The 25044-nt window shown below is 43.6% G+C and overlaps 2 protein-coding genes across 2 annotated transcripts; both read left to right on the top strand.

Annotated features, from left to right (window-relative positions):
• The first annotated feature begins 1021 nt into the window (after positions 1–1021).
• On the top strand, positions 1022–6628 carry LOC117861418 (zinc finger BED domain-containing protein RICESLEEPER 3-like). The gene is made up of 2 exons (XM_034744975.2): positions 1022–1444; positions 3897–6628. Exon 2 carries the CDS (start codon positions 4368–4370, stop codon positions 5613–5615), a length of 1248 nt encoding a protein of 415 aa, XP_034600866.1. The 5' UTR covers positions 1022–1444; positions 3897–4367; the 3' UTR covers positions 5616–6628.
• A 2196-nt stretch (positions 6629–8824) lies between these two features.
• LOC117861699 (uncharacterized) lies at positions 8825–11801 on the top strand. The gene is made up of 5 exons (XM_034745254.2): positions 8825–9118; positions 9377–9682; positions 9778–10188; positions 10510–11242; positions 11326–11801. Exons 1-5 carry the CDS (start codon positions 8825–8827, stop codon positions 11799–11801), a joined length of 2220 nt encoding a protein of 739 aa, XP_034601145.2.
• Positions 11802–25044: the final 13243 nt, after the last annotated feature.

Below are 25044 nucleotides of genomic sequence, written 5' to 3'. Positions count from 1 at the left end.
AACAAATTACACTCGGCAACTTTAGTGTTTCCCGTAGTGGGGCTAAAATGGGTGGACTAAACTTTAGTCTATGGTAACCAAACAGGCCCGACAAGGGTGAATAGGGGGCTCGGTGTCTGCTACAACAAGGTGAAGCGATAATGACCATGTATTAGTATTTAGTAATACCTGATAACGCAACAAAATGATAGCAGAAATGATAATCTAACAACATCAGAAGTGACCCAACTTTGATTCACCTTGTGATGATTCAGTTTCTGAATCACTTGAAGATACAGAAGACTTTTGATTCGTATATGGGCTCTTCTGACTTCCTCTACCTTTTTGTTGGCAAGGGGGCATAAGCAGAAGATCAGTACATTCTCATGCAGCATATCCACGTAGCTGAACAAAAGGGGGTGGAAGGGGTACTCTGCAGAAGATTAGTACATTCTCATTTAATACATTTATATTAAAAAGATTCCCCGCATAATAAGCGCCAGTACGCTTTCCTTTATTTAGTGCTCCACCAGCTAACCCCCCAAAATTAACTAAGACGCATTCGTTATTAGACCCTAGGATACTTTGGTTATAGAAGGAAAGGGGGGTGAATATACTTGAAAAAGCTAAAGCTAGCATTGGGCGGCGTCCACACTATGTCAACCATCCACATTGATAGCAGAAAAAAAATGATAGTGGAACTACTGATCAACATGCTACGCATTATTCTTATTCGCAAATTAAAGTAATTTGCAGGCCTTCTTCCTCCCAACCAGCAAAGGGAATTCAATCCTATCGCCGTTGTGTTTTCATTTCACACCACATTTGTTAAACCAGCTTATCAGGCATTAATTGTTCTCTAGTTCTTCGCTTGTGGTACACTGACTCAAATTAGTACGTACGGGTATAGGACTATAGGTTAAGCAGCAGCAACATGGAAACACCCTAGCTCATACGGGATATAGAAAGAGTATATAGCAAGAGTATGACCGAGCGTAGCTCAACTGAAGCTGTGTATCAGGATTCGAGTCATCGACTCGATGGTGGTGATCGCATTGTTTTGAGATGTGCCTGTAATTTTATCGATCTGAAATTCTGCGGCTCAATCTCTTGAAGTGTTCCCGAAACATAATAGTAAAACATGTGCTTTTTGGCTGCTGCAACTAACATGTGCTTGCTTGCTCACCAGGTGTGTCGTCACCACGCCTCCAACGTACCCCCACAAAGCCCTGTCGGGAGAAAACAAATGAAAGCAGCACTGCAGCACGTTTGCACTTTTCCATTGACCTACGAAGCCCTCGGGGTCATCGCCTCGTCGGCCTCCCGCTCCCTCCCCGTTCGCTGTATAAAAAGCCGGCGTTCTGCTTGCTCTCTACCCGCGAGCATATTTCACGTCACATCGTGTCGTTGTCCCGGCGCACGGCTCGGAGCCCCAGCCTCATCGTCTACTGGAGCTTCCTCTGTAGTAAGCACCTTTCCTTCCCGATCTTTCACCGTACCGGGTTTAATTTACTCGATAGATTGGTCATCAGATCAGCTTCATATCCACTTTGTAGCACACAGTACCATCGAATCATTATACAGCAAAATTTTAACGCAACATTATACTTCGTAAAAGTACTTAGCATCTAAATGGATAAGTTTATCGAAAAAATGCTTATCTTTGCAAACAGTTATCTTTTATTCATTTCTAACATAATACTTATATAAAATACTTATAATGATCGATTTAATTACGGATTGCTATATATAAGTTTTCCATCCATATTCATAGTTTTCAAACTTTTGAATCGCTGTCTGCCTTCAATATGCATGCGTTTAGTTAAAAACTTAGATTCAAGGAATGCACCCCATGAGTCCAGATGTCATGGATCTAGATTTTAGCTTTCAAATTTTGATCTTATTAGTTGGTGCTTTCTTTTATCCACATGTTAAGTTCAAACGGGAGTGCTTATTGTACCTTTTATTTAAAACCCTCATTTTATATTATTATTATTTTTAAAAATAGATTCTAGGTCCTAGACTGCACTCTTTAGTTACCACACTGGCGTAAACAATCATTTTTTTTTCTTGCACCACAACAAGATGATGTTGAATCTCCTGAGTCAAAGAATAATGTGTATATTAGTATTTTCATAAAAATATTATTTATAAATAAACTATCAACGTAGCTATGTCATAATGTTTTAGTCAAATGCGTAAATTTAAAGCAACTATCAACGTAGCTATTGCTCAACTTGCAAATAAGCCATCTCCTCCATAATTCTTACACAAAGTACAAACGCACATATTCATATACACGCACAAACAATCGCACCTTTGGATGCACGTAGGCTCACACCCTATCCTTATTAGCACCTCTGAGAGACTGGATTGCTATTTTTATTAATGAAGCTACCACAAGCACCTCATTGTCGATAGTCATGTCGCCTCATTGTAAATGTGAGCACACGTTCATATACACACACAAACAATCGCACCTTTGGATGCACGTAGGCCCACACCCTATCCTTATTAGCACCTCTAAGAGATTGGATTGCTATTTTTATTGATGAAGCTACCACAAGCGCCTCATTGTCGATAGTCATGTCGCCTCATTGTAAATGGGAGCACAAATTCGAGAAAAATAAGGTGGGACATATTTCACCATAATTTTTTTTCCTTAATAGTCTATCAACCCGTGCCTTTGCATGTGCTAGTAATTTTGAGAGAATAAGTATTTAAAATTCATGAAACAGTTAGATCGCATAGCTAATACTAATAAAAAATGCTTACCTTGTGTGTGATCTCTCTATCTCATTCATTAATGTTCTAATAAAATACTCGTATAGGTATGATATATAAAAATCGGATAGACTCTAGTCAGTAATTACTATACTTTATTTCTACCATATTATAGATTTTTTCACTTTAAATGACACATTTATGTGTGTTTGACATGTGTTTAATTGAACTCTTTGTTTGAGCTATGCGTTCAACATGTATATTAGTATTCTCATATATAAATGGTCTACATGGTGACAACCAACATATGTATATACTTTAAGTTAGTATTTTTTCTGTATTAACAATAACAGAATAGGTAAATTTGGGATCATATATTTGTATACTTTGGAATTTTTTATAATGGTAGATATGGTAATCTAAATGCAGATCCAAAGGTTATTTAGGTTATTATTAATACGTGGATAGTTTATATGCAAATTTAGGAGGTTATTTAGATTATTTGTTATATGAAATATATGGATAATTTATATAAAGATTAGGAGGCTATTTTAGATTATACTTTATAATGGTAGGGTGGGTAAATTAATATGGAAATAGGGGGTTAATTTAGACTATTCTCATAATGGCAGGTGTGGGTGTTTTTCTTTAGAAAATATGATAGATACAATATCTATTATTTTTGTTTTGAAGTAATACAGTGTCTATTGTTATCAATAATCATTAGAGTCTACTGAATTGAAAAGTGCATTTTTTCTAGAGTTTATAGGATTCAATTTTTTTAAGCCAGACTCATGAGGATTAACGTGGTGGCTAAAAAGGACTCTATAATCGAATTAGTAATCGTAAGATTGAAAAAAAACATATTCACTTCTATCTAATAATCTATACATATAATAACTTTATGCAAATTACATAGTCTGTGGCCTTAATTGATATATCTGCATCTTGAATCTCGGTTCTCTTTAGCGGTGTTTTTTTTTTTGTAAGGAATGAAGTGGACCGTCATGTTCTAACTTTTCATTATTTTTGTTCGATTTATGAAATGGAATGGGTTGCCACAAAAACATTCGTAGGGTGGATTACAGTTCCTCGAAACAAACACCCCTTTTGTCTAGTCTTATTATCGTGCACTACACGAGCAGTCATATCACATCTGACGCAGAGTAAAACTTGCCCTTTGTTTCGGTCAGTTCTTCTTCATTCAGGCACACGCACACGCGCATGGAAGGGGCGAGCAGCAAAGGGCGAATGAGGAAAAGGTCCAAAGCATGGAACTATTTCACGCCCATACGAAAGCATGGGATAGATCGAGATGGCGAGGTGCAATATTTGCTGGGATAATCAGAAGGATTATCAGGTGCGCGCAGGAAACTATGGCACCACCAACTTGTGGGATCACCTCAAGGCAGAACACGGAATTGAGATGACAGCTGAACGACCAGCCGCCGGCCCGCGCTCGGTCATGTCCGGCTGAATCATCTCATCGCGGGCCTGCCCGGTGCCCAAAAAAAGTCAAAGTCGAGCCTGAAGAAGCCGGTTTGATCCCGCGCTCTAAACAAATCAAAGCCGAGCCTCGCCTGGAAGATGAATCCGGGGTCCCAGAAGTAGAAGTCCAACGCAAGACTGACTTGGAGAAGGCAGCCAACGAAAACCTGGCTCGCATGATCGCGACGCATGGGTACGAGGTCGTGGAGGAATTCATGTGCTTCGTGAGATGCCTGGACCCTGATTTCAAGCTGCCCTCGCGCGAGGACATGGAGAAGATGTGGGATGGTATCCTTGACAAAGAAAGGACGCAGCTGCTCTCAAGCCTAACAAGGGAGGGTGCCAAACCAGGCAGGGTCAGCTTCATATTGGGTACAGTTGCAACCATTGAGCCAGGCGGGGAAGCCACCCTCTACACGGCTTGTAACTTCATCGATGGTGATTGGAATCTGCACAGGGTCGTCGCCGATGCCTATATGGTGTCAGAACTTACTCGTGACGTGCCTGATATTCCAAATCATGGTTTTCTTGATAACATGTTCATGATGGTAGGTCATGAGGACGACAACATCCCCAGCAGCCTGACGGATCACTACGGCAAACTGCTGCCTGCCTGTCCACTGAACCAAAAGCTACTTCGTTCCACCACCTACATCTACATGGACCGTGTGCTTCACTCAGTTGCCCGATGCCTTCTGCCATGCGAAATGAGCATCCAGACGAATTTGTTGGGGTTATCAACTGGGCAAGAAGACCCGAGGGCGTACAATGAACAGTGGTACTCACTCTATTGTTTTCTGAAAATTCTTCAGGATGATCACTCTACTACTACAACCGAAGCCACAGAACTCATCGGACTATTGTGCAGGCTTTGGGGGAGCATACATGAATCCATTCAAATGATTTCTGACTCCACCCGTCCCACTTCAAATCTTTGTCTTGCAGAGCTGCTTAACCTGAGGAAAAAATTCCAAGCTGAACTGACAAGCTCGCCTACCGAAGAATACACAGGCGTTTCCTATGGCAAAACTGTAAAAGATGTTCTCAGACAGGCACTGAAAATTATAGATAAGACTATTGATCATTCATACCTGGTCTGGTCTATACCATGCATACTCGACCCTCGGCGCAAGCTTTTTTTTGAAAGGAACGGCAAAAGCTTTGCCGTAAATTTTATTAGAAGAGAAAAAAAGGAAAAAGGAACAAGTCTGTACAACAGGCAGTATCTCATCTACTGCCGTCCAAACTCAACAAAAACGACAACTCCCAAGCAAACTAGACAACTAAATTCCCTGAAAACTGAAGAACGAAAGCAAGAAACAGTGCTACATTCCGGTGTTTCGTTCACCAGCTTTATATTTAGTTTGACGAGGGTGATTGAACCAGCGAGATGCTCGACTACTGATTTGTTGGTCCTTGTGTAGCGAAGCTGAATTGCTGGGCGTCTTCTTTGATTAAGTACGCTACCTCTTCAGTTGATTTGGATTCATGATTAAAGACTCTCCTGTTTCTTTCCTTCCATATGTTCCACCAGAAATAGATGATGAGGCCATCAAAGGTCGGTCTCGTTTGCTTATCCAGTTTTGCTCTGCATTTCTTCCACCATCCACTTACCGAGGGGGTTGAATCACTTGCTGGTAGGCCTTGCAGGCTATACCAGGTTGTAAGCTTGGACCACACTGTCTTAGTGTATGGGCAATCTTTGCAAATGCTCAGGGGCATAAAAGATATGTTTAGAGAAGCATATGACAAGAAGGCTTCTGCCAAATACATTTGCAAGGTAGAAGAGACGATCCGGGAGCAGTTTAAATTTTACAAAGTAAAGGACCACTACTGGGAAATGTCACTAGACGATTATCTAAAAGATGAAGTTAATAACACCAGCGACGATTTTGAGATCTTGAAATGGTGGAACAAGGAGGAGCCCCGTAGTTCGCTTCGGACACTGCATCGGATGGCGAGGGATTTTCTCGCAATGCCCACATGCAGTAAGCTATCTTCTAAACAAACCGCCCACGTCCGGAGCATCATTCGTGGCAAAAAATCCATGGTTCAAGCATTTGAAGAGCAACAGGAAGAAGAAGCGGAAACAGAAGCTGCGGTAGTAGGAAGAACAAGTGGAAGTAGCAGCAGCATGAAAAAGAAGAAGAAGAAGAAGCAGCAGCGGCAGCTGCAGCAGCATCAAAAGAAGAGAAGATGATGGCATACGCCATAATGTAGTAGCTCCTACAAGGGGAAGGTGAGCTTCTTACCAGAATACATTATTCACAAGTTCTGTCCTCTCCTTTGCCATGGTTGTGTTGTTGTCTCTTTGTTTTGTGCTATTGAACGTTTGAAATGTATTCCACAAAATATGTATCGTTTGGCTGTTTTCTCGTGTCAAATATGCTTGTTCAGTGAGACACAAGTTAAGGGTTTGTACTTTTGTCACAATAAACCATGCATCGTGTGTGAAATGTACTCTCTCCGTTCAAATTACAGGTTATTTTAACTTTTTTAGATACATAGTTTTTATTATGTATCTAGACATAATGTATATCTAAATTATTTTGATATTAAAAAATTATATTTATCTAGAAAAAGTTAATACAACCTACTCCCTCCGTCCCAAATTACTATTCGTTTTTGCTTCTATAGGTACATAGCTTTTACTACATATCTCGACATAGTATATATCTAGGTGTATAGCAAAATCTATGAATTTAGAAAAGCTAAAACGAATAGTAATTTGGAACGAAGGGAGTACAATTTTAAACGGAGAGAGTACTTCCTAATACTACCGAGGATCACATGAGCCTGCTGCATCCAGGTCCAGGTGAGATATATAGTGAGGGTTAACTTCTTGCAGCGCCAATGGCCGTCGTTTTTGGTGATGGTAATCGGCGGCGGCGGCACCTTGTCTGCGCCATCAACGTTCTCTGCTAGCTCATTACCTTTGTGTCTTTATTACTACATACAAAGTAGTAAAGTAGCTTGCTACTCCCTCTGCCCTAAATTACTATTTGGTTTTTATAGGTATATAGCTTTTGCTACATATCTAGACATAGCATATATAGCAAAAGCTATGAATCTAGAAAAGCTAAAACGAATAGTAATTTGAGACGAAGGGAGTACAATTTTAAATGAAGAGTACTTCCTAATACTACCGAGGATCACCTGAGCCTGCTGCATAGGTCCAGGTGAGATATATAGTGAGGGTTAACTTGCAGCGCCAACGACCGTCGTCTTTGGTAATGGTAATCGGCGGCGGCGGTACCTTGTCTGTGCCAACAACGATGCGCAAGCTGATTGTGCTTTTGATAGGAGGTACTGTTGGTTCTCTGCTAGTACCTTTATTACTACATACAAAGTAAAGTAGCTTGGTACTCCCTCCGTCCTAAATTACTATTCGTTTTGATGTTTATAAGTATATGGCTTTTACTATGTATCTAGACATATCATATATCTAGGTGCATAGACAAAGCTATGAATTTACAAAAACTAAAACGAATAATTTGTGACGAAGGGAGCACAATTTTAAATGGAGAGAGTACTTCCTAATACTACCGAGGATCACCTGAGGCTGCTGCATCCAGATCCAGGTGAGATATATAGTGAGGGTTAAGGGCCTGTTTGGGACTGCTCCGCTCCAAAAAAAATAGCTCCACTCCAGCTTCATCTTGCCAAACACCTCCAGCTCCAACTATACCAACTCCAAAAAAAATGTGGATCTGGGGGGCAACTCCAAGATTTTTCTGGAGCTCCTCAAAGGGTGCTCTCAAAAAACAACTTTTATAACCCCTCTTGGAGTTGGGTAGAAATTACCCACCAATGCCACCCTTTACACAGTACCGTAAGAAAAACAATGACCGTCCGGATCGGCCGACTCTGTTCCGCGACTCGGCCTGGGCGCCCGTACAGCTTCTGCCGCCCGCCCGCCGCCGCCCGTACGGCTTCCGGCCTGGGCGCCGCCGGTGATTCCGCCGCCGCCCCCGCGTCTGACTCGCCGCCCATGGCCGACGGTGCGGAACCCGTGGCCGTCGAGGACTTGGAGGCGACCGGCGCCCTGGCCGACTCCCCAGATTCCGGCGCGGCTGTCCCTGGCCTGGGCGCGCGCGGCCGTGGCTTCGGCTCCGCCGGCCTGGGCGCCGCCGGCCTGGGCGCCTCCGGCCTGGGCGGCGCCGGCCTGGACGCCTCCGGCCTGGGCGGCTACGGCCTAGGCTCCGCAGGCCTGGACGCCTCCGGCCTGGACGCCTCCGGCTTGGGCGCCTACGGCCTGGGCTCCGCCGGCCTGGGCGCCGCCGGCCGTGGCCTTGGCGCCGCCGGCCGTGGCCTGGGCGCCGCCGGCCTAGAAAGAACCGGTCGTGGCCTGGGTGCCGCCGGCCTGGGCGCCGCCGGCCGTGGCCTTGGCGCCGGCGGCCTGGAAAAAATCGGCCGTGGCCTGGGCGCCGCCGGCCGTGGCCTGGGCGCCGCCGGCCTAGAAAGAACCGGTCGTGGCCTGGGTGCCGCCGGCCTGGGCGCCGCCGGCCGTGGCCTTGGCACCGGCGGCCTGGAAAAAATCGGCCGTGGCCTGGGCGCCGCCGGCCGTGGCTTGGCGGTGGGCAGCCGTGGCTTGGTCGGTGGCGCCCGTGCCTATGGCGGCAATAGGACGATGATGGCCGATGATGAGGCTGACTTGGATGAGTTCGTGCCTGTCGGCCAGGCCGGGTTCGGTCGTGGCTTGGGCACGGCCGGCCGTAGTTTGGCCGTGGGCGGGCGTGGCGCCCGTGCCCATACTGGCAGGAAGCAGCCCCTGGCCGACGATGAGGCTGACTTGGATGAGGTTGTTCTTGGTGCTGAAGATGCAAGTGTCGGCCATGGCCGTGGGAAGAAGCGGTCAGGAAGAGGTCGGGGCCAAGGACAGAGCAAGAAGCCCTCTAGGGCAGCGAAGAAGAATGACGAAGAGGAGGTATGTGAATTGTCCTTGGTGTATGTTTCATATACGTTGATACATTTGCTTGGTATTGAATGGATGGAACAACAGTAACAAAAATATTATGTTAGTAGTAGTAGGAAACTGACGTGGATGCTGCAAGATACATATATGCTTAATTAGTACACAACCTGTGAGCTAAATAGTCTTTATTAGAAAAGACGTTCTGACCTTGAGTTTGGAATTAACCACAAAATATTGTTATGGGAATGTTCTGACGTTGAACATGGTCAGGGAGATATGATGGACTGGACCGACGCATACACATCGATTGTTTGTAACTTGTTTGCAGAACAAGTTAAGAAAGGCAATAGACCAAATACACATTTGAACTCTGTAGGCTATACAGAAGTGTCAAATAGGTTTTATCAGATGACAGGAATTTATCTTAGCAAGATGCAATTGAAAAACAAGTGGGACAAGTTGAAGATAAAATTATCAGCATGGAATAGATTAATGAAGAGGCAAACAGGAACAGGTTGGGATAGAACAAAGGGTGTGATTGACATGGACGATGAGTGGTGGAGGAAGGCAAGAAAGGTGAGGATGTAATTTTTTAAAAATTTTAATGAATCATTCATACTCGTTACTCACTCATAACTAACACTATTTTCTTATCTTATTTTTCACAACAGGATATCCCAGGATGTGGCGGGTTCAGGACAAAACCTCTGCAAAATGTGGATGATTTGACCGTTATGTTTGGTGACATCATTAATGATGAAACAGATCATTGGAACCCTATGAGTTCGAACCCTATCATACCCCAAAATGATGACACTCCTATTGAAGTAGACCTTGATGTTGGTGAGAACCTTGATGGTGGTGGGGATGACATTGAGGATAATGGAGGTGTTGCTGTGAATGACATTGAGGAGGTATCTCCATCCATTGGCAATGCAAAAAGAAGATCGAGGGTTGTCATAGACAAAGGAAAGAAAGCAAAAACAGGAACCGCACTTGTGATTCAAGAAAAATTGAGTGAGATAGCTGAACAAGCCAAGGCTTTCACATCAAGAAAGGTTGGCGAAGTTACTGTTGAACAAGTAATGGATCTTGTTTTGGATTGTGGAGCGGGGTATGGTACCGATGAGCATTTTATTGCTACTGAGTTGTTTGTGAAGAAAGATCAAAGGGACATGTTCATGACACTTCCAACTAAGGACATTAGATTCGGTTGGCTTACGAGGAAGTTCAACGTCAAATACGGGAACTGAAGATCACCATTTGTTTTTTTCAATTATGTGGACACCATTTTTGTTTTTATTTATTAATGTCACTTGAACTTTGTCATCATTGAACCTTTTGTATTAATGTCACTTGAACAATGGTGTATTCATGTTATTTTGTTTCATGTCAAATTGCAGGTGTCCGAGAGTGAGAGTGATAGTAGTGAGGAGAGTGCGCAGTTTTGGAGTTTAGTTCTTGGTGGTGCTCAAGTAGCTCAAATTTATGTCGATCTGTATCTAGATAAAAACCCACCAAGAATATCAAACCTTAGTGGCATGGGATGGTTGATGGAGACAATAAGGAATGCAGGAGAATGCCATAGACAACTTCGTATGAATGAGAAAATACTTATGGATCTTCATGATTTATTGGTGGGAAGGTATGGGCTAAAACCTTCGATGCATATGAACACGCTTGAGATGTTGGCCATCTTATTATACACTTTGGGTGGAAATGAGTCAAATAGGAGAGCTCAAAATAGATTCAACCACTCCGGTGAAACTATAAGTAGGAAATTTGATGAGGTCTTATTATGTTTGATTGCTATGGCAAAGGATTTTATTAGACCAAAAAATCCAAACTTCCCTACTGTCCATAAAAGGATAAGAGATGACAGACGTGCATATCCACACTTTAAAGATTGCATAGGTGCTCTTGATGGTACTCATATTCGTGTCGCTCTGTCACCTGAGGAGATGGTAAGATATATTGGGAAAACCGGAATGGCAACACAAAATGTTCTAGCTGTTTGTGATTTCGACATGCGTTTCACTTATGTATCCACGGGTCAACCCGGAGCTATGCATGACACAAGTGTGCTGTACAATGCAATTAGAGTGGACGAAGAATTCTTCCCACATCCTCCACAAGGTAACATCGTCTTCATATGATTTATGTTTTACTTGTCCTAGTGCTGAACAAATAATAACTTATATTATCTTCTCATTTTGCAGGCAAATACTATGTTGTTGATGCGGGTTATCCTAATCGCCCTGGGTATCTAGCTCCGTACAAGGGTGAAAGGTATCATTTACCCGAATGGCATATGGGTATGGAACCAAAGACTCCCGCGGAAAGGTTCAATCGTGTTCACTCATCTATTCGCAATGTTATTGAGAGATCATTTGGATTATTAAAAATGAAGTGGCAAATTCTCTACAAGATGCCACCGTACCCTATGTACAAGCAAAAGATGATTGTTGTGGCTACTATGGTCCTTCACAATTATATCCGTGAACATGGAGGTGAAGACATTGACTTTGATCGGTTTGATCGTGATCCTAATTACATACCTACTATCCCGGAAAGGTATAACAAATATGCAGTTTCTCCCTTGGCGTCGGACGGGTCTACTTCGAATGCCAATGCTCCAACTATGGATGTATTTCGTGATGAGTTGGCCACCGCTCTTTCTCTTGCTTGGAACTAGTTAATATTGGTGTGGTTAATTTTGTAATTTCATTTGATGTCACATGAAACAAATTTTAATTTTTATTGGAACAAGTAATGGATCTGTTATCTAGTACGAAATTTTTTTTTCCATGTGAAAAAGAAACATGAGCAGTGCATGACCTTATGGGTACTGTAGCGCGGCACTGTAGCGCGGTACTGTAGCGCGGAACTGTAGCACACAGCAAAACCTTTGGGCAAAAACGACTATTCCCACTTGTTCCTATAATTTTTGGAGCTGAATTTGGATCCGGTAGCCAAACAGGTACCCAGCTCCCTATTTTTCTGGAGTTGGTGGAGTGGATCTGACAAAAGGTGGAGTTGGTGGAGTGGAGCTATTTTTTTTGGAGCGGAGCAGTCCCAAACAGGCCCTAGCTTCTTGCAGTGCCAACGGCCGTCGACTTTGGTGATGGTAATCGGCGGCTTGGCAACTTTGGTGATGGTAATCGGCGGCGGCGGTACCTTGTCTGTGCCATCAACGATGCGATTGTGCTTTTGATAGGAGGTACTGGTAGTTCTCAGCTAGGTAATCCTTTATTACTACGTACAAACTAAAGTAGCTTTGCTACTCCCACCGTCCCAAATTATTATTTGTTTTGATTTTTTTTACTGTATATCTAGACATAATATATATATCTAGATGCATAGTAAACTATGCACTAGAAAAGTCAAAATAAATAGTAATTTAGGACAAAGGGAATATATATTAGTTTGGTAACGATTTGCTACTCGTTTTAGATAAAGAAGTGACTATAGGTTATAGGTTGCAAAACTTTTTACACGGTAGATCGGTCAAATTAGATGATAAACCTTAGTTCTAATTTTTTTTCTTAAGATCTCCGTAATTCCCTAATTATTTAGGAATATTTCTAATGCTTTCGTGTTTTTTCCTCAATTATGCTTTAACGGCCCACCGTGCCAGTTGTGGCACCGGATGGGCCGGAATGACACGAAGGCTTTATGAGCCTAATGGGAGTGGTGCGGTGGGCCTAACGGAAAGAGCTGGGCCTTTTGTAGCCCATCTATAAACCTTAGCAGGTAACTCCTACTACCCAATAAAATGCGGTAATGAATACGAATGGTAGAGTGGAATTGATATATATTTTGAGCATGTTTGTGCTTGTACATGTAACTGTCTTTAAAAATTCTTTTAAAAAAACAAACTGGGCCACCCAGATCCGAAGTGAAATTCCAGCTATACATAGAATTAAAAATAAAAGTGCTGGTACTGCTATATAAACCAGTAACAATCGAAACGGCTCAATGCATTCTTTTCGGGGAAAAAATGGCAATGCACTATTATCACAATTATATACTTCATAAAAGATACATGAATGGACTATTAGGAAAAATAAGCTGTTTATGGTTTGCACATGTGAGACTAGGCATGCGTTGGGTTTTAGTATCAAGTGGGATGGGTTTGTTTCATCCCACTTTTCTAGGTTGAGTTCAACCCATCTCGTGTTTGGTTAGGAGGGATGGGGCCGTTCCATTTTTTTTGTTTGATTGGAGGGGTTGAGAGAATTAGGATGGATGCCAGTTTAACACCGTTAGCCACACTTATCCGTGGGTCCCACCTGTCATCTATGGGTCCCACGTGTCATCCATTTTCCTTCTCTTTTCTTTTTTTCTTCTTCTTGCTGGCATTATCTTCTCTCCGCGGCGCGTCCTCCTCCCCGCGGCGCCGGCCTTCACCACATCCCCCCTCGACGTCCTCCCCGACGACCTCCACGCCGGCCTCCCTAACAGCCTCCCTGCGACGCGTGTGCCCTTGCCTACAGTGGCGGACTCGAGCTCGCCCGGCCAGCGGCGGAGCTCCCCTAGGCCGCGCGGCTCCACTGTCCTCCCACGCCATGCAGCTCCGCCGCACCATCCTGATAGCTTGCCCGACCGCACAGCAGAGCTCCTTGGGTGGAGCATGGCCTCACCTTGGTTGCCAACGTAGCTCCCTGGGCTACCCGTGTGAGCTCCTCTGCGATGCACTGATGGAGTCGAGACAGAGCTGAAGGGATCAAATTTGGTCAAGTGTGTCCGCTTGTTTTGAGTGGATGCAACGAACCCACATCTACAGGGTACATTCCCCCAAAGTCTGACCCAACCCGCATGAATTTCCATCAAAACACGAATCTATCTGGGTCCGATCCGTCCCAACCCAACTCAACCCTCAAACCAAACACACCCTAGGAGAAGCGCGGCAACTGTGGTCTGCATGCGCGTCCCATCTGCTATGCCTTGTGGACACTGGTTCTTTTGCGGTAAATTTTTTTTTATTATTATTGTTAATTGGAACTTCTTCCGGAATCTTTATGTTAATTCTCACAAGACGCTTTAAAAATAGATAGATCCTATAGAATCTACAAAACTCGTACACATCATGTCATCCATCCAATCTTACTAGAGGTTCTTTTTAAATCCTCCAGGTGAAACCATCTAGGATCCTAGGTGGATCCTCTAAACAAAGAGAGAAATATTAGAACTTCTCACAAAAAATCAAAACATCTGGCCATCAATCAGTACACTCAAATCATGATAGCCATTGGATCTATTATGTTTTCTAAAAAATTACCCACATATGTCATTATAAAAATAGCCTAAACTAACCCCAAATTTATATCTAAATTACCTACCTCTACCATTATATAAAATAAACTAAAGTAACCCCCTAAACTTCATCTCAACCCACTTATGCCATTATAAAAAAATAATTTTAAATAACCTCTCAATCGCCGCTAATACTTAAAATATAAATTAAAGTAACACATTAAATTTGCATCTATATTACCTACATATATCATTAATTAAAATAACATTAGGTAACCCTAAATTTTTAAATCAAATTGCCTTCATTAAAAATACACTCCAATATACACCAATATATGATTCTAAATTATATATTTTCTTACGTATTGATATATGATATAATAATTAAGGTATATACGTATGAAATGTATCACCATTTATAAAGATATAGAGGAGGTGTTGAGAATATAGATTTCTATGTTAAAATTAGAGCTCAAACTTAGGATCCATTAAACAAACTCAAGCGCATACCTATGATGCGAAGTGAAAAGTTAAAGATATAAATATGGATGAAAACATTATAGATTAATTACTAATTTAAATCTATCACAATTGGATGAAGATGATAAGTATATATCTATGCAAGTATTTTGTTCGAATATTTAACAAAAGACAAATCCTAGAAATTCTCACAAAAATCAGAACATCAAACATCAATCACGTAAACTCTAATAATCACAGTCATTGGTCTATTATATTTTCTAAAACATTACCGAGCAATATAATTATGAAAATATTATAAATTAAATCCCAAAAACAATATCTAAATTATCGAGTTGTGCCATTATAAAAAGTAATCTAAAGTAACTCATCATCTTCATCTAATTTACCCATGCATGTCATTATAAAGAATAAAATAAAATGTTATTCTAAATTTGTATCTAAGTACCCACGTATGTCGTTATTAAAAATAACCTAAAGTAAACACCTAAATCTTAATGTAATTATATTTTTTAATTGATTAATGTAATCATTTTCATGTTCATCCTACAAAAATGTCCAAAAGTAAACTAATATTTGATTATAAATTACCTATCTATGTCATTATTTAATTATATAGAAATACTAACTTATGATATATACACATGATAGATGTCACCATGTAGATCATTTATACATGTATGCGAGGAAGTGATGAAAAATATTGATTTTTATGCTAAACATAATGTATTGAGATGCGATACAAAATGAAAAAAAATGTGGATGTGGATGAAAAAGTATATAGAGTAACTACTAAATTAAAAGTCAATCACAATTAGACAAGATAAGTACACATCTATATGGATATTATGTTGAAGTATTAAAAAATGAGAGAGTAGTAGGTAAATAATTTTGATTATTTATTAAGAGTCTAATTTCTAAATATAAGTGTTGGTGTATGTATTTTTACCCATAGTGGTGCACCTGGCCCTTCGCTTTGTGGAAAAATTAGATGGGGATGGTCCCAAAAAACCTCACCTTGAGGACCTGCCCTCGATTTCTGCTGCATGGCCACCCGAGCGGATTGACGCCTCAGCGACCACGAGGCTCATACTCGCTCGGCTTAACGCGTGCGGCTCAAGCGCTCATCTCCAAGTGGACGGTTTAGTTCCTTGTTCCCTGTCGAGAGCCACCGCCACATCTGTTCTGCAAGTTGTCGCCTCCAGCATCCTACGCCGTCGCCGACGCTGTCCTACCATGGTCCGTCTCAGTCCCCTTGTCCGGCCAATCTCCCGTTAATCTCTCCCATCCTCCGCTGTCATCACATTCGTTGTCCTCCATCGCGGCTATCGTAGTACGCTGAAGTCACCTTGCCCACTAGCGCCCCCTATGACCGCCTCGTCCTCCTCTACCGTCACCTCCGCCGTCCAGTGCCACCGCTCCCTCCGGGCTTCACATGATGGGATGCCTCGAGTATGGCACGCAAACGCATTTTTATCTCTGGCGCATTGTGTCTCCTCCGGCCTGACGTATCCCACGAAATGGACGAACATGAACATGAATTTTCACCTTGATCGGGGCCGTTGGAGCTATTACCATGACCAAATTAAATGTCTTATTTGTATTAGTGGTTGTGATTCAGAAGTCCGCCGCATTAACTGTCGTTCGCGCCTCTGCACCGTTTTTCGCTGCCGTCATCTCCGTCGTCACCGCCGCTGCAATTTCGAGCAAGAGCCGATGGCCTGAGCCAAGCCAGCGACCGTTGGCGAGAACCAAGCGAGCGAGCAAGCCTGCGTTGCCGTGCAAACGAGCGCATGAGCGTCGATGCCACGCGGCAGAAATCGAGAGCAGGTCCTCACGGTGAGACCTTTGCGGACCGTTCCCACCGGCTATCCATAAGTACGGTACTTAGCGAGCAAGGCTAACCTGAGTAGTGCTTATAGCTTCGCCCCCTTCACCCTCATCAACAACCACGTTCAAGAGCCAGGTCCTCATCCAAAAGGCGTGTGTTGTGAGTGATTGCTCGTACAGAGATGGAGAAGATGATAATGGCTAACGTAGGCCGCAGCTCGGTTCCGCTGAAGCTGCGAGCGGGCGGTTACGCGAGGAATCCGCCTTGCGTACCTGAGGTTAGCTCCATGCTCTAGATCATTTTTGGTTCTCTCCACATGGCCGCATGCAGCTTCTTTCCAAAGTTTATGGCTTGATAGAAGCTGGCGAGTGCATGAAACGAAAATGAGAAGTGACCCAAAGTGACCCAATGTCACAAACTGCTCATAGTTCGACCAGCTGCTAGCCGGCTGGCCCTTAGCTTATGCCCTTTGCCGCATGCCGGATCGCGGGCGCTGTCGCGCCTTGCCCTCCTGCTGCCCGCGCCACCGCGACCTGCCCGGTCGGCAGCTCGGATGCAGTAGCAGGCTATCCAAGCAGCGGGCGCATGTAGATACGCCTCCTCTGCATCACAAGCTAGAGCACATGGGTTGTCCGGCCATGCTAGAGCACAAGTAGTTCGCCGTCAGGGTCGTCGAGGCCGCCGCGCGCGACGTCCGGCGGCCTCACCCGCCACTTCATCTGCAGCATCCCGAGCCACTGCAGTAGCTCGAGCTCCTTTCCAAAGTTTATGGCTTGGATAGAGGTGGTGGCGGCGGGCATGTCGCAAAGTGACCCAAAGTACTTAATCCGGCTCGTCGGAGATCCGCCGGAATAGAAGAAGAAGCACGTGCGGGGCAGCCAGGCACGGAGTAGAGAGCGGTAGCTTTTTCCCAAATTATCTGAGATGACTGGCATGCTTTTTGTTCAGGTACCATATCCTTACCTCCCCCCGGCGGGAAAATTTAACGAGGGCCCAAAGACGTGGAGCAACACATTCAGATTTGACTCTAAGACGTTGGATAATCCCAAGCCCATCGGGGTTGTGACACGGGAGAACACATTTGAAGAGTATATGGGCCGGCCAATCAAGCAAACAAATGGTGAGAGACCCTCCCTCCCTCCACCATATCAAAACATTTATCATTATTGATTTTAGATCATGATGTTGTCTTATTCAAAAAGAATTATGTAAATCTATCATTTACTTTACCTTTTCGTACATCTATTTATAGTAAACCTTTCATCAATAAAACGACAATTGGCCAACTATTGCGTTCGAATCGTTGGTGACCGAATTGGCCTTCTCTTTAGTATACTGATGGAATTGTTTCGTGTGCAGGCACCTGTGTCCTCGCTGCCTGCCTCCTGTGCCTTGAGGCGGCCCATCGGATGTTACACAAGAAGCAGCAGGGCAACGAGGGACGCGCGTTCCCTGGCACCCGCATGTACGCGGCGCTCCAAACGCTCTTCAACGTGTGCTCTTTGGACAGCACCTGGGTGGAGGGCAGGGGGCCGGGGCCAATCCACGCCGTGTACTGCACAAGATACAGAAGATGAGCACCCTGATGGTGACCGCCGAGTCGCCAAGCTGTGCCTTGCCACTGGTCTCATGGAAAGCCTATTCCGGCACCGCGCTTTCCGCGAAGCACGTGGCGGACCTGCTGGACACCCACGGCCCCTGCGTCGGGGCCTTATGGGTTTGCCCGTGGTATCATCACTTCGACGCCGCCCGCGACAACGCGCTGGTGTACCGCGGCTGCGGCCGGAAGCAAAGCTTACATGGAGCTGAGTAAGAAGCTCTACCCTGGCCAGGTAGGGGGGCACGCCGTCGTCTGCTACGCCTACCGATTCTGCCGTGAGGGGGAGATGGACGTCCTCGTGATGGACAACCACAGCGACGCGACCGGGCCGCGTCGTTGGATCGACGTTGAGGAGCTCCTCGGCCTATACACACTCGATGTGCAGCCGCTAGAACAAGAAGAAGACCCGCCTGCATCGATCTAGGTGATCGTGTCATAACCAGCCCATTTGGGGAGAGGAGAACAGACGGGCCGTGCGGCCTACCCTATGCGTTTCTGGCCCAGTGTGGCCCGTATTGTGTGTATTATATACTTTTTGTTGTGTAGTATTTATAACTGTAGTGTGCATGTTCCTATTTTTTCACTAGCTAGTGCCTAGTGTGTGTGTGGCTGCGCGTGGTCGCTGAGACCGGGATTCCATTTTCAAATAAAATATTGTAGAGTATATGTTGTACTTGTTGAGCTAATTTTTCCGTCTGCTATGTCCTGCCGCCCGTGATATGTGTGCTGATGGCTTGTTTTGACATTGTCAAACTGTTTATTCATTTCCTGCGTGTTTCGCAATTTCTAAATATATGAATAAGCTATATATATGGGCTAGTTTTTTTATGAGTTATTCCGTATTCTAAAAATACCACCTACCTCTACTGAGTAATTAGAGGTTGGAGTAGGAGTGGTAAAGATTGTCTAATTTAGCCTACCAAAGTTTAGGATCAGGCTCAAAGGATCGGATCATAATATTATATAATTTTGAAAAAAAATAGATATGATTGAGTTAGATTGTGAGGACATGGGGTCATGATCCGTTGCCACCCTAGGTAGGAGTGGGTTAAAATCCATATAAAAAGAGAAATCCAACTGAAATCTAATTAGAAAACGTCCAAGTCGAATCCAACTCTGTATAATCACCTGTGGCATCCAATCCAAATGCACAAGTCCAAACGGGATTCCTAACCATCACTAGCTTGTTTTTTTTTTCTCCAGTCGATTATTCTCCGGCAGATGTTTTGAGGTGGGTCGGTGAGTGAAACCCCCTCCTCTAGGCCCATAAGTGTTTTTTTAGAGGCCTCTAGACCCACCCATAAGTGTGGCTGCTATGAACGAGGTTCCGACGGGTTGAAAGCCCAAAGGAAATTCAGACTCGGCTCCTAGCCCATTTTGAAATGCTGAAAGCCTCGTAGTCGCAGTGTGGCCCACGTTTACAAGTCACAAACTCAAAATAGGGGTATTTGCTCCTCTCTCTCTCTCTCTAAAAAAAAGGATATGTACATGACACGAACAATTTGTCGATATATGTAGCTTTCAGAATGTGACTTTACCATTTAAAATAATTTGGCAGTCTCCAACTGTTTAGGGCCTGAAACATAAGGGTTAGTGTTTTGGATTTACTAGGGCTTTGGATTTAGCGTTTGTCTAGTTTTGGATTTAGAATTGATCAAAGTTTTGGGTTTAGGGTTTACTCGAGTTTTATATTTAGGGGTTACGGTTTTATGATTTACCGCTCCATTCTAGAAATATAGTTCTAGGAATTTTTATACAAATTAGTTCCGAGGAAAGTGCAACGTTTGTCTTTAGCTCCTGGGTCTGTGTCGCAAACGGCGCCGGAAGTTTCCGCCACTACATCGCACCAGTCCCGGAGAATAAACTCTCAACCGTCAAGCTCCAGCACAAGGCACTGGAAGAAAAATTTCAGTTAATTTTCAATTTCTGACCTAATTAGAGGTTGGGGGACAAGTCCGAGTATAACTCGATTTCTCTCTCCAATCGGTCTAGCTCGTGCGAGCCGGCGCTGCAGCCATCACACAAGTCAAACTACCCCAAGCTCGACTCCCGTTCAAACTCCGCAACACAGCCTTTGTATATGTACTCCTTTTTAATAAAACTGTAGTGTGCATGTTCCTTTTTTTTCACTAGCTAGTGGATATACATACACACACATATATATGGCTGCGTGTGGTCGGAGAGACCGGGATTCCATTTTCAAATAAAATATTGTATAGTATATGTTGTGCATCGTGTTGGTATAACTAGACCATGTACTTGTTGAGCTGATTTTTCCGTCTGCTATGTCCTGCCGCCCGTGATATGTGTGTTGATGGTTTGTTTTGACATTGTCAAACTGTATATTCATTTCCTGCGTATTTTGCAATTTCTAAATATATGAAGAAGCTGTATATATGCGCTAGTTTTTTATGAGTTATTCCATATTCTAAAAATACCACCTACATCTGCATGCTCAAATGTCACTTTTGTTACCAAGATGTCGCTTCCGGAACCAGATGCTAGAACAGTATCTCGTTATTGGTTTACTACGCACCTGCTGTGTGATCATCACGCATCACGGTCACGTTTTTTTTACACCCCCGGACCTCTTCTGAGTACATGCTAGTTAGAGGTGGGAGTAGGGGTGGTAAAGTTAATTTAGCCTATCAAATTTAAGAATCGAAGAGCTAGATTATAATATTATATGATTTTGAAATAAAAATAGATAGGGTTGAGTTGGATTGATTTCATCTGTGCTGAGCTCATCAGGAGACAGTCTGGATGGATCATTGACACTAGTATACTCGTAGCTCCAGTGGCATCGCTGCTGCAAGGGTTGGATTTGTCGCTTCATAAAACTGAAGGCTACTCCTACTCCAACTCCAGTGAACTCTTCTTCCTTCAGCTTGGCTTAGTCAAGGAGATCAGATAGTTGGAGGCAATCCCCGTGTGTTGACTCATCAAGCCACGGGTTGTTCCAGGAGGGGTGATGTCCTGTTAGCTTGGGTAGTTTTGGATCATGGTTGCCAAGGTAGCACCACTTCTCTTTCCACCCGGCATTGGAATCTATCACCTCATAAGCTAGATATTGGCTGCTGAGTTTCTCCCGCATCTGGATACCAGCGCCTCCGACTACTTGAGTGTGATCCCTCATCGGTTGCGGCTTTAGATGGAAAAATTTTCGGAATAACTAGAAATGGGGTTTGATTCCAAGAAAAACTTCGCAGAAATGAACAAATATGGCAGTACCGAGAATTCTATTGGGATTTAGATGAATCAGCTCCAACTTATAGTAATCCAGAAGATCCTAGAAAAAGTCAGAAGCTGGCAATGCAAAGCTGCGCTCAATAAAGTGAGCGAAAATTACCGTTTTATCGGAGTGTTCCTCCGATGGCCACGGATTACCGTAGGCGGATCTCCAACTGATGAAATATTGATCTTGGAGCAGCTTGGCGGCCACAAGCGCCTTGATCTCCTCCTCTCTCAAGGATGACCGCTTCCAAGCGCAAGCGGGAGTTGGCAGCGGGGTCTGATCGATTTTCCCGTACTTGGGCGTCGGCAACTGAAGATCTTTTCCCTTGCTAGATCCTTTCTTTTTATTTTCCACCTCGGCAGGCTTGACAGCACCAGCCTTCCTCCCCATCCTTAATGTCACGAGTTTCTTCTGTCGCATATGCTCGGGGGCTAAGTGGTGGGAGGCGGCGGCGCTAGTGCTCAGAGATTGGGCAGCGGTAGCACTAGGGCTACAGTGTAAAGATTGGAAAGGCAACTTCTGTACCACCCAATGTTACTAAAGTCCTAAAAAGGTCATTAAGAGGTTGATGATGAAATTTGGGTTAAAAAGAAGTATTATGAGCCAAGTTCAAATTTGAGTTAAATTTGACCAAAATTCAAATTAAAGATTCAAATTTGAAAAAAAAATTTGATAAAAATATGGAATCAAGAGTTGAAGGTGTTTAGAAGTCAAAGAAGCTAAGTTTGGGATCAAAAAGTCATAAGCATCCCAAATGCATAGTCAAAGTTGTTGACTTGGGATACATTTACCATCTGAAAATTTCGAAGTCTGAAACAGTGGCAATTAGCCAACTTTGAAATTGCTTTATGAAGAGTTTTTTTATCTAAGCTCTAGAATGTTTTGGATCGCAAGTAGACTTGGACCATCAGTGTGTAATTTGGGTGAGTTTTTGGCCAGAGAATTCAAAGTATTCAAATTTTAAATGAGGCTCAAAATTTGAAAGATCACACTGTGGGTATTTGTTGACAGACTGAATGGCAGTTGCCATTGCACTCTGAAAACAGAAATAAGTAGCCAACTTTACCTCAAAGTTTGAAAACATTTCTAAAAAAAGTGTTGGCCAATAACCTGCAAAATGGGTTGTAGAATCTATGGTTAACCAATATAAGCAGCTCTTACACAAGAAAAAGAAGGTTTAAATATTTAAATGTGAGCTCAAAGTTTGAATCTTGTACTGACGATTGTAACTGAAGAACAGGTTCGGAGGTTCAGTAAGAGCCCTCGTTTTGCACTAAAGTTTAGAAATTTTTATCTCCAAATCCTTTGATCGTTGGAACAAAAGTTCTATATATAACTTGTATCTGTTTACACCAGTTCCAAATTTGTTTATAGGCTGATGGCGAGTTAAAGCTTGGTTTGGACGAATTTCGTTGAAGAAGGGGCTGGTTTTCTGTGCATTGTGGTGCTCTGCCGCCCAGCAACCAGCAGCTCGTCTGCTCGCTTGCCGTCGAGCGCCACCGCCATCTCAGTTCGTGCGCCATGCAGCTGCTGCCTCTGCTACCGGAGCCTCCCTACGTGTCGTGCACACGCCACCATAGCCTCTGATGCCCTCCACCGCCTTCTCCAATCTTTAAATGGCGAGCCATGGCCGCCGTCTCTTTCTTTTTCCCCATTTAAGAACAGAGCTGTGTCTCGAACTCGATTTCTCACAGCTCCATCCACCGCCGGCTGATTCCTTCGCACCACAGCTCCAAATCCACTCCGCAGTCCACCGAGACCTCCAACACCGGCAAGGCCGTCCTGGACGCCATCCTCGTCGTGTCAGTCCGCCGTCCTCTTCTCTTTTCCCTATCCGCTTGAGCAGCGCCGTCTCGCGCTCGATTCCGGGAGCTATGCTGCCTCCCGCTTCGATTCCTTGCGTTCACAGCACCACCACCACCACCTAATCTTCGCTCCTTGCCCCTCAATTCTGCAGCTCCACGCCGGCCAAGAAGATCCGCCGTTCTTCCCGTCCGCCGGCCGCCGTGAACCACCCCACGGTGAGCACCTGTGTGCCGTCATTCTACGTCTGAGAACTTGGTTCTTGGCGCGTGAGTAGGTCCTGTAGAAGCTGGCGAGCGAGTCTTTGACCGGAGAGTCGCCGCCGTCGCCGCCCGCGCCGGCCAAGCCCGGTCGTGTTCGCCGCCACCGCAGCAAGCCCCTGCTCAGCCCACCACCTTGAACCACGACACCACCCTTGGATGCGCAGTGACCTAGGGAATCTATCGAGATATCCCTCGTCGCCGGCGAGTCCACCGGCGGCGAGCTAGCGCCGTAACCCTCCGTGGGTACCAGCGGTCAAGGTGGGCAGCCGTGCCTTGACTCAGGGGATTGCACGTCAGAGACCATGTCTAGCTAGGGTGCGGGTAAGAAAGGGTTTTCCGGGGGGGGGGGTTTCGGGTGAAATTGGTTTAGGTTTTTAGAAAATTAGATTTAAACTCTGTTTTCATGTTTAATTCACCAGAATTTATATAAATGTTCAAAAATAGTGAAATCAATTTTTTTAGATTTTTTTATTTTCCTTTATGCATTAAAATTCTTAAACCCTTGGGAAAAGTAATAAAAATTAGGTGTTTATTTAGTGCCTTATGATTAAGGTATTAAATAAATACTCAACATTTATAAAAATTTTAAAATTTTGAATAATGTTTTATTATTCACAAATTCTTATTAATCCATAGGAATTATGTTTTAAGATTAGAAATTATTTATAATGCTTTTCTAAATAAAAGAAAAGGCTAACTAAGTTAGGTTAGTTAAGAAAATATTTTGTGGGTTAATATTTTATAGGTGGATTAGTGTTGGCTTGCAACTTTATCATGAATATAAATTGTATAGTCCATGTTTCAAAATGTTCTCCTGATGTGGATTTTGTGGAATTATCAGAAGATCGTCAGGAGTTCGAGAAGGGTGTTGAAGTTACTCCTTTTATTGAAGGGTTTTTCCGAAGAAACTAACATTTTTTGACCCCAAGCAAGTCTCAGAGCATCTACACCTATTATTTTCAGAGATTTATATTCACTTATCTAAATTATTGGTTATTTCCCTATTTGTGCATTAAGTCTACGAGTTGATTGAAACCTTACTCTTATGCATAATCCAACCTTATTTATAGGATATCTTTGCCACATGTTCAAAATAATTAGTAAATGTTCCATGCTTAGCAAAGCATAGTCATGCCATCCCCAATCCTTTCTAAGTACCTCTGGTGCTCGGCAACCTAAGGTAATTTTTTCATACATGTTTATATCAAGGAAATGGCCTATTTTGAAATTTGTTCATACATGTTTATATCAAGGAAATGGCCTATTTTGAAAGTAGTGGACAGAAGCTTGGATGGAATCAAGAAAGAAGTCTTGAGTTCCATAGTTCCGTCTACTCGGTTAAATTGGTTAAGGCCTGTTTGTTGTTTTAACGTTGATCCAGTGATATTACCTGGTTACTTACTGTCCTTGGGGACCAGCAAGCTCGGTAGGTTAATTGGCTCTTTGATTGGAAATGTTCTTACCCATGCT

This window comes from Setaria viridis, chromosome 6, assembly GCF_005286985.2.
Source record: "Setaria viridis chromosome 6, Setaria_viridis_v4.0, whole genome shotgun sequence".
Lineage (NCBI taxonomy): Eukaryota > Viridiplantae > Streptophyta > Magnoliopsida > Poales > Poaceae > Setaria > Setaria viridis.
Note: the sequence above shows the minus strand (reverse complement) of the source record. Positions and strands in the feature narration are given on the sequence as shown.

What these genes read in the sequence shown, in the direction of transcription:
- LOC117861418 (XM_034744975.2), top strand. Translation starts at nt 4,368, where the DNA reads ATGATCGCGACGCATGGGTACGAGGTCGTGGAGGAATTCATGTGCTTC.
- LOC117861699 (XM_034745254.2), top strand. Translation starts at nt 8,825, where the DNA reads ATGGCCGATGATGAGGCTGACTTGGATGAGTTCGTGCCTGTCGGCCAG. An exon ending in AGAAGAATGACGAAGAGGAG is followed by an intron (nt 9,119 to 9,376) that starts GTATGTGAATTG and finishes GAACATGGTCAG; the next exon opens with GGAGATATGATGGACTGGAC. An exon ending in GGTGGAGGAAGGCAAGAAAG is followed by an intron (nt 9,683 to 9,777) that starts GTGAGGATGTAA and finishes TTTTCACAACAG; the next exon opens with GATATCCCAGGATGTGGCGG.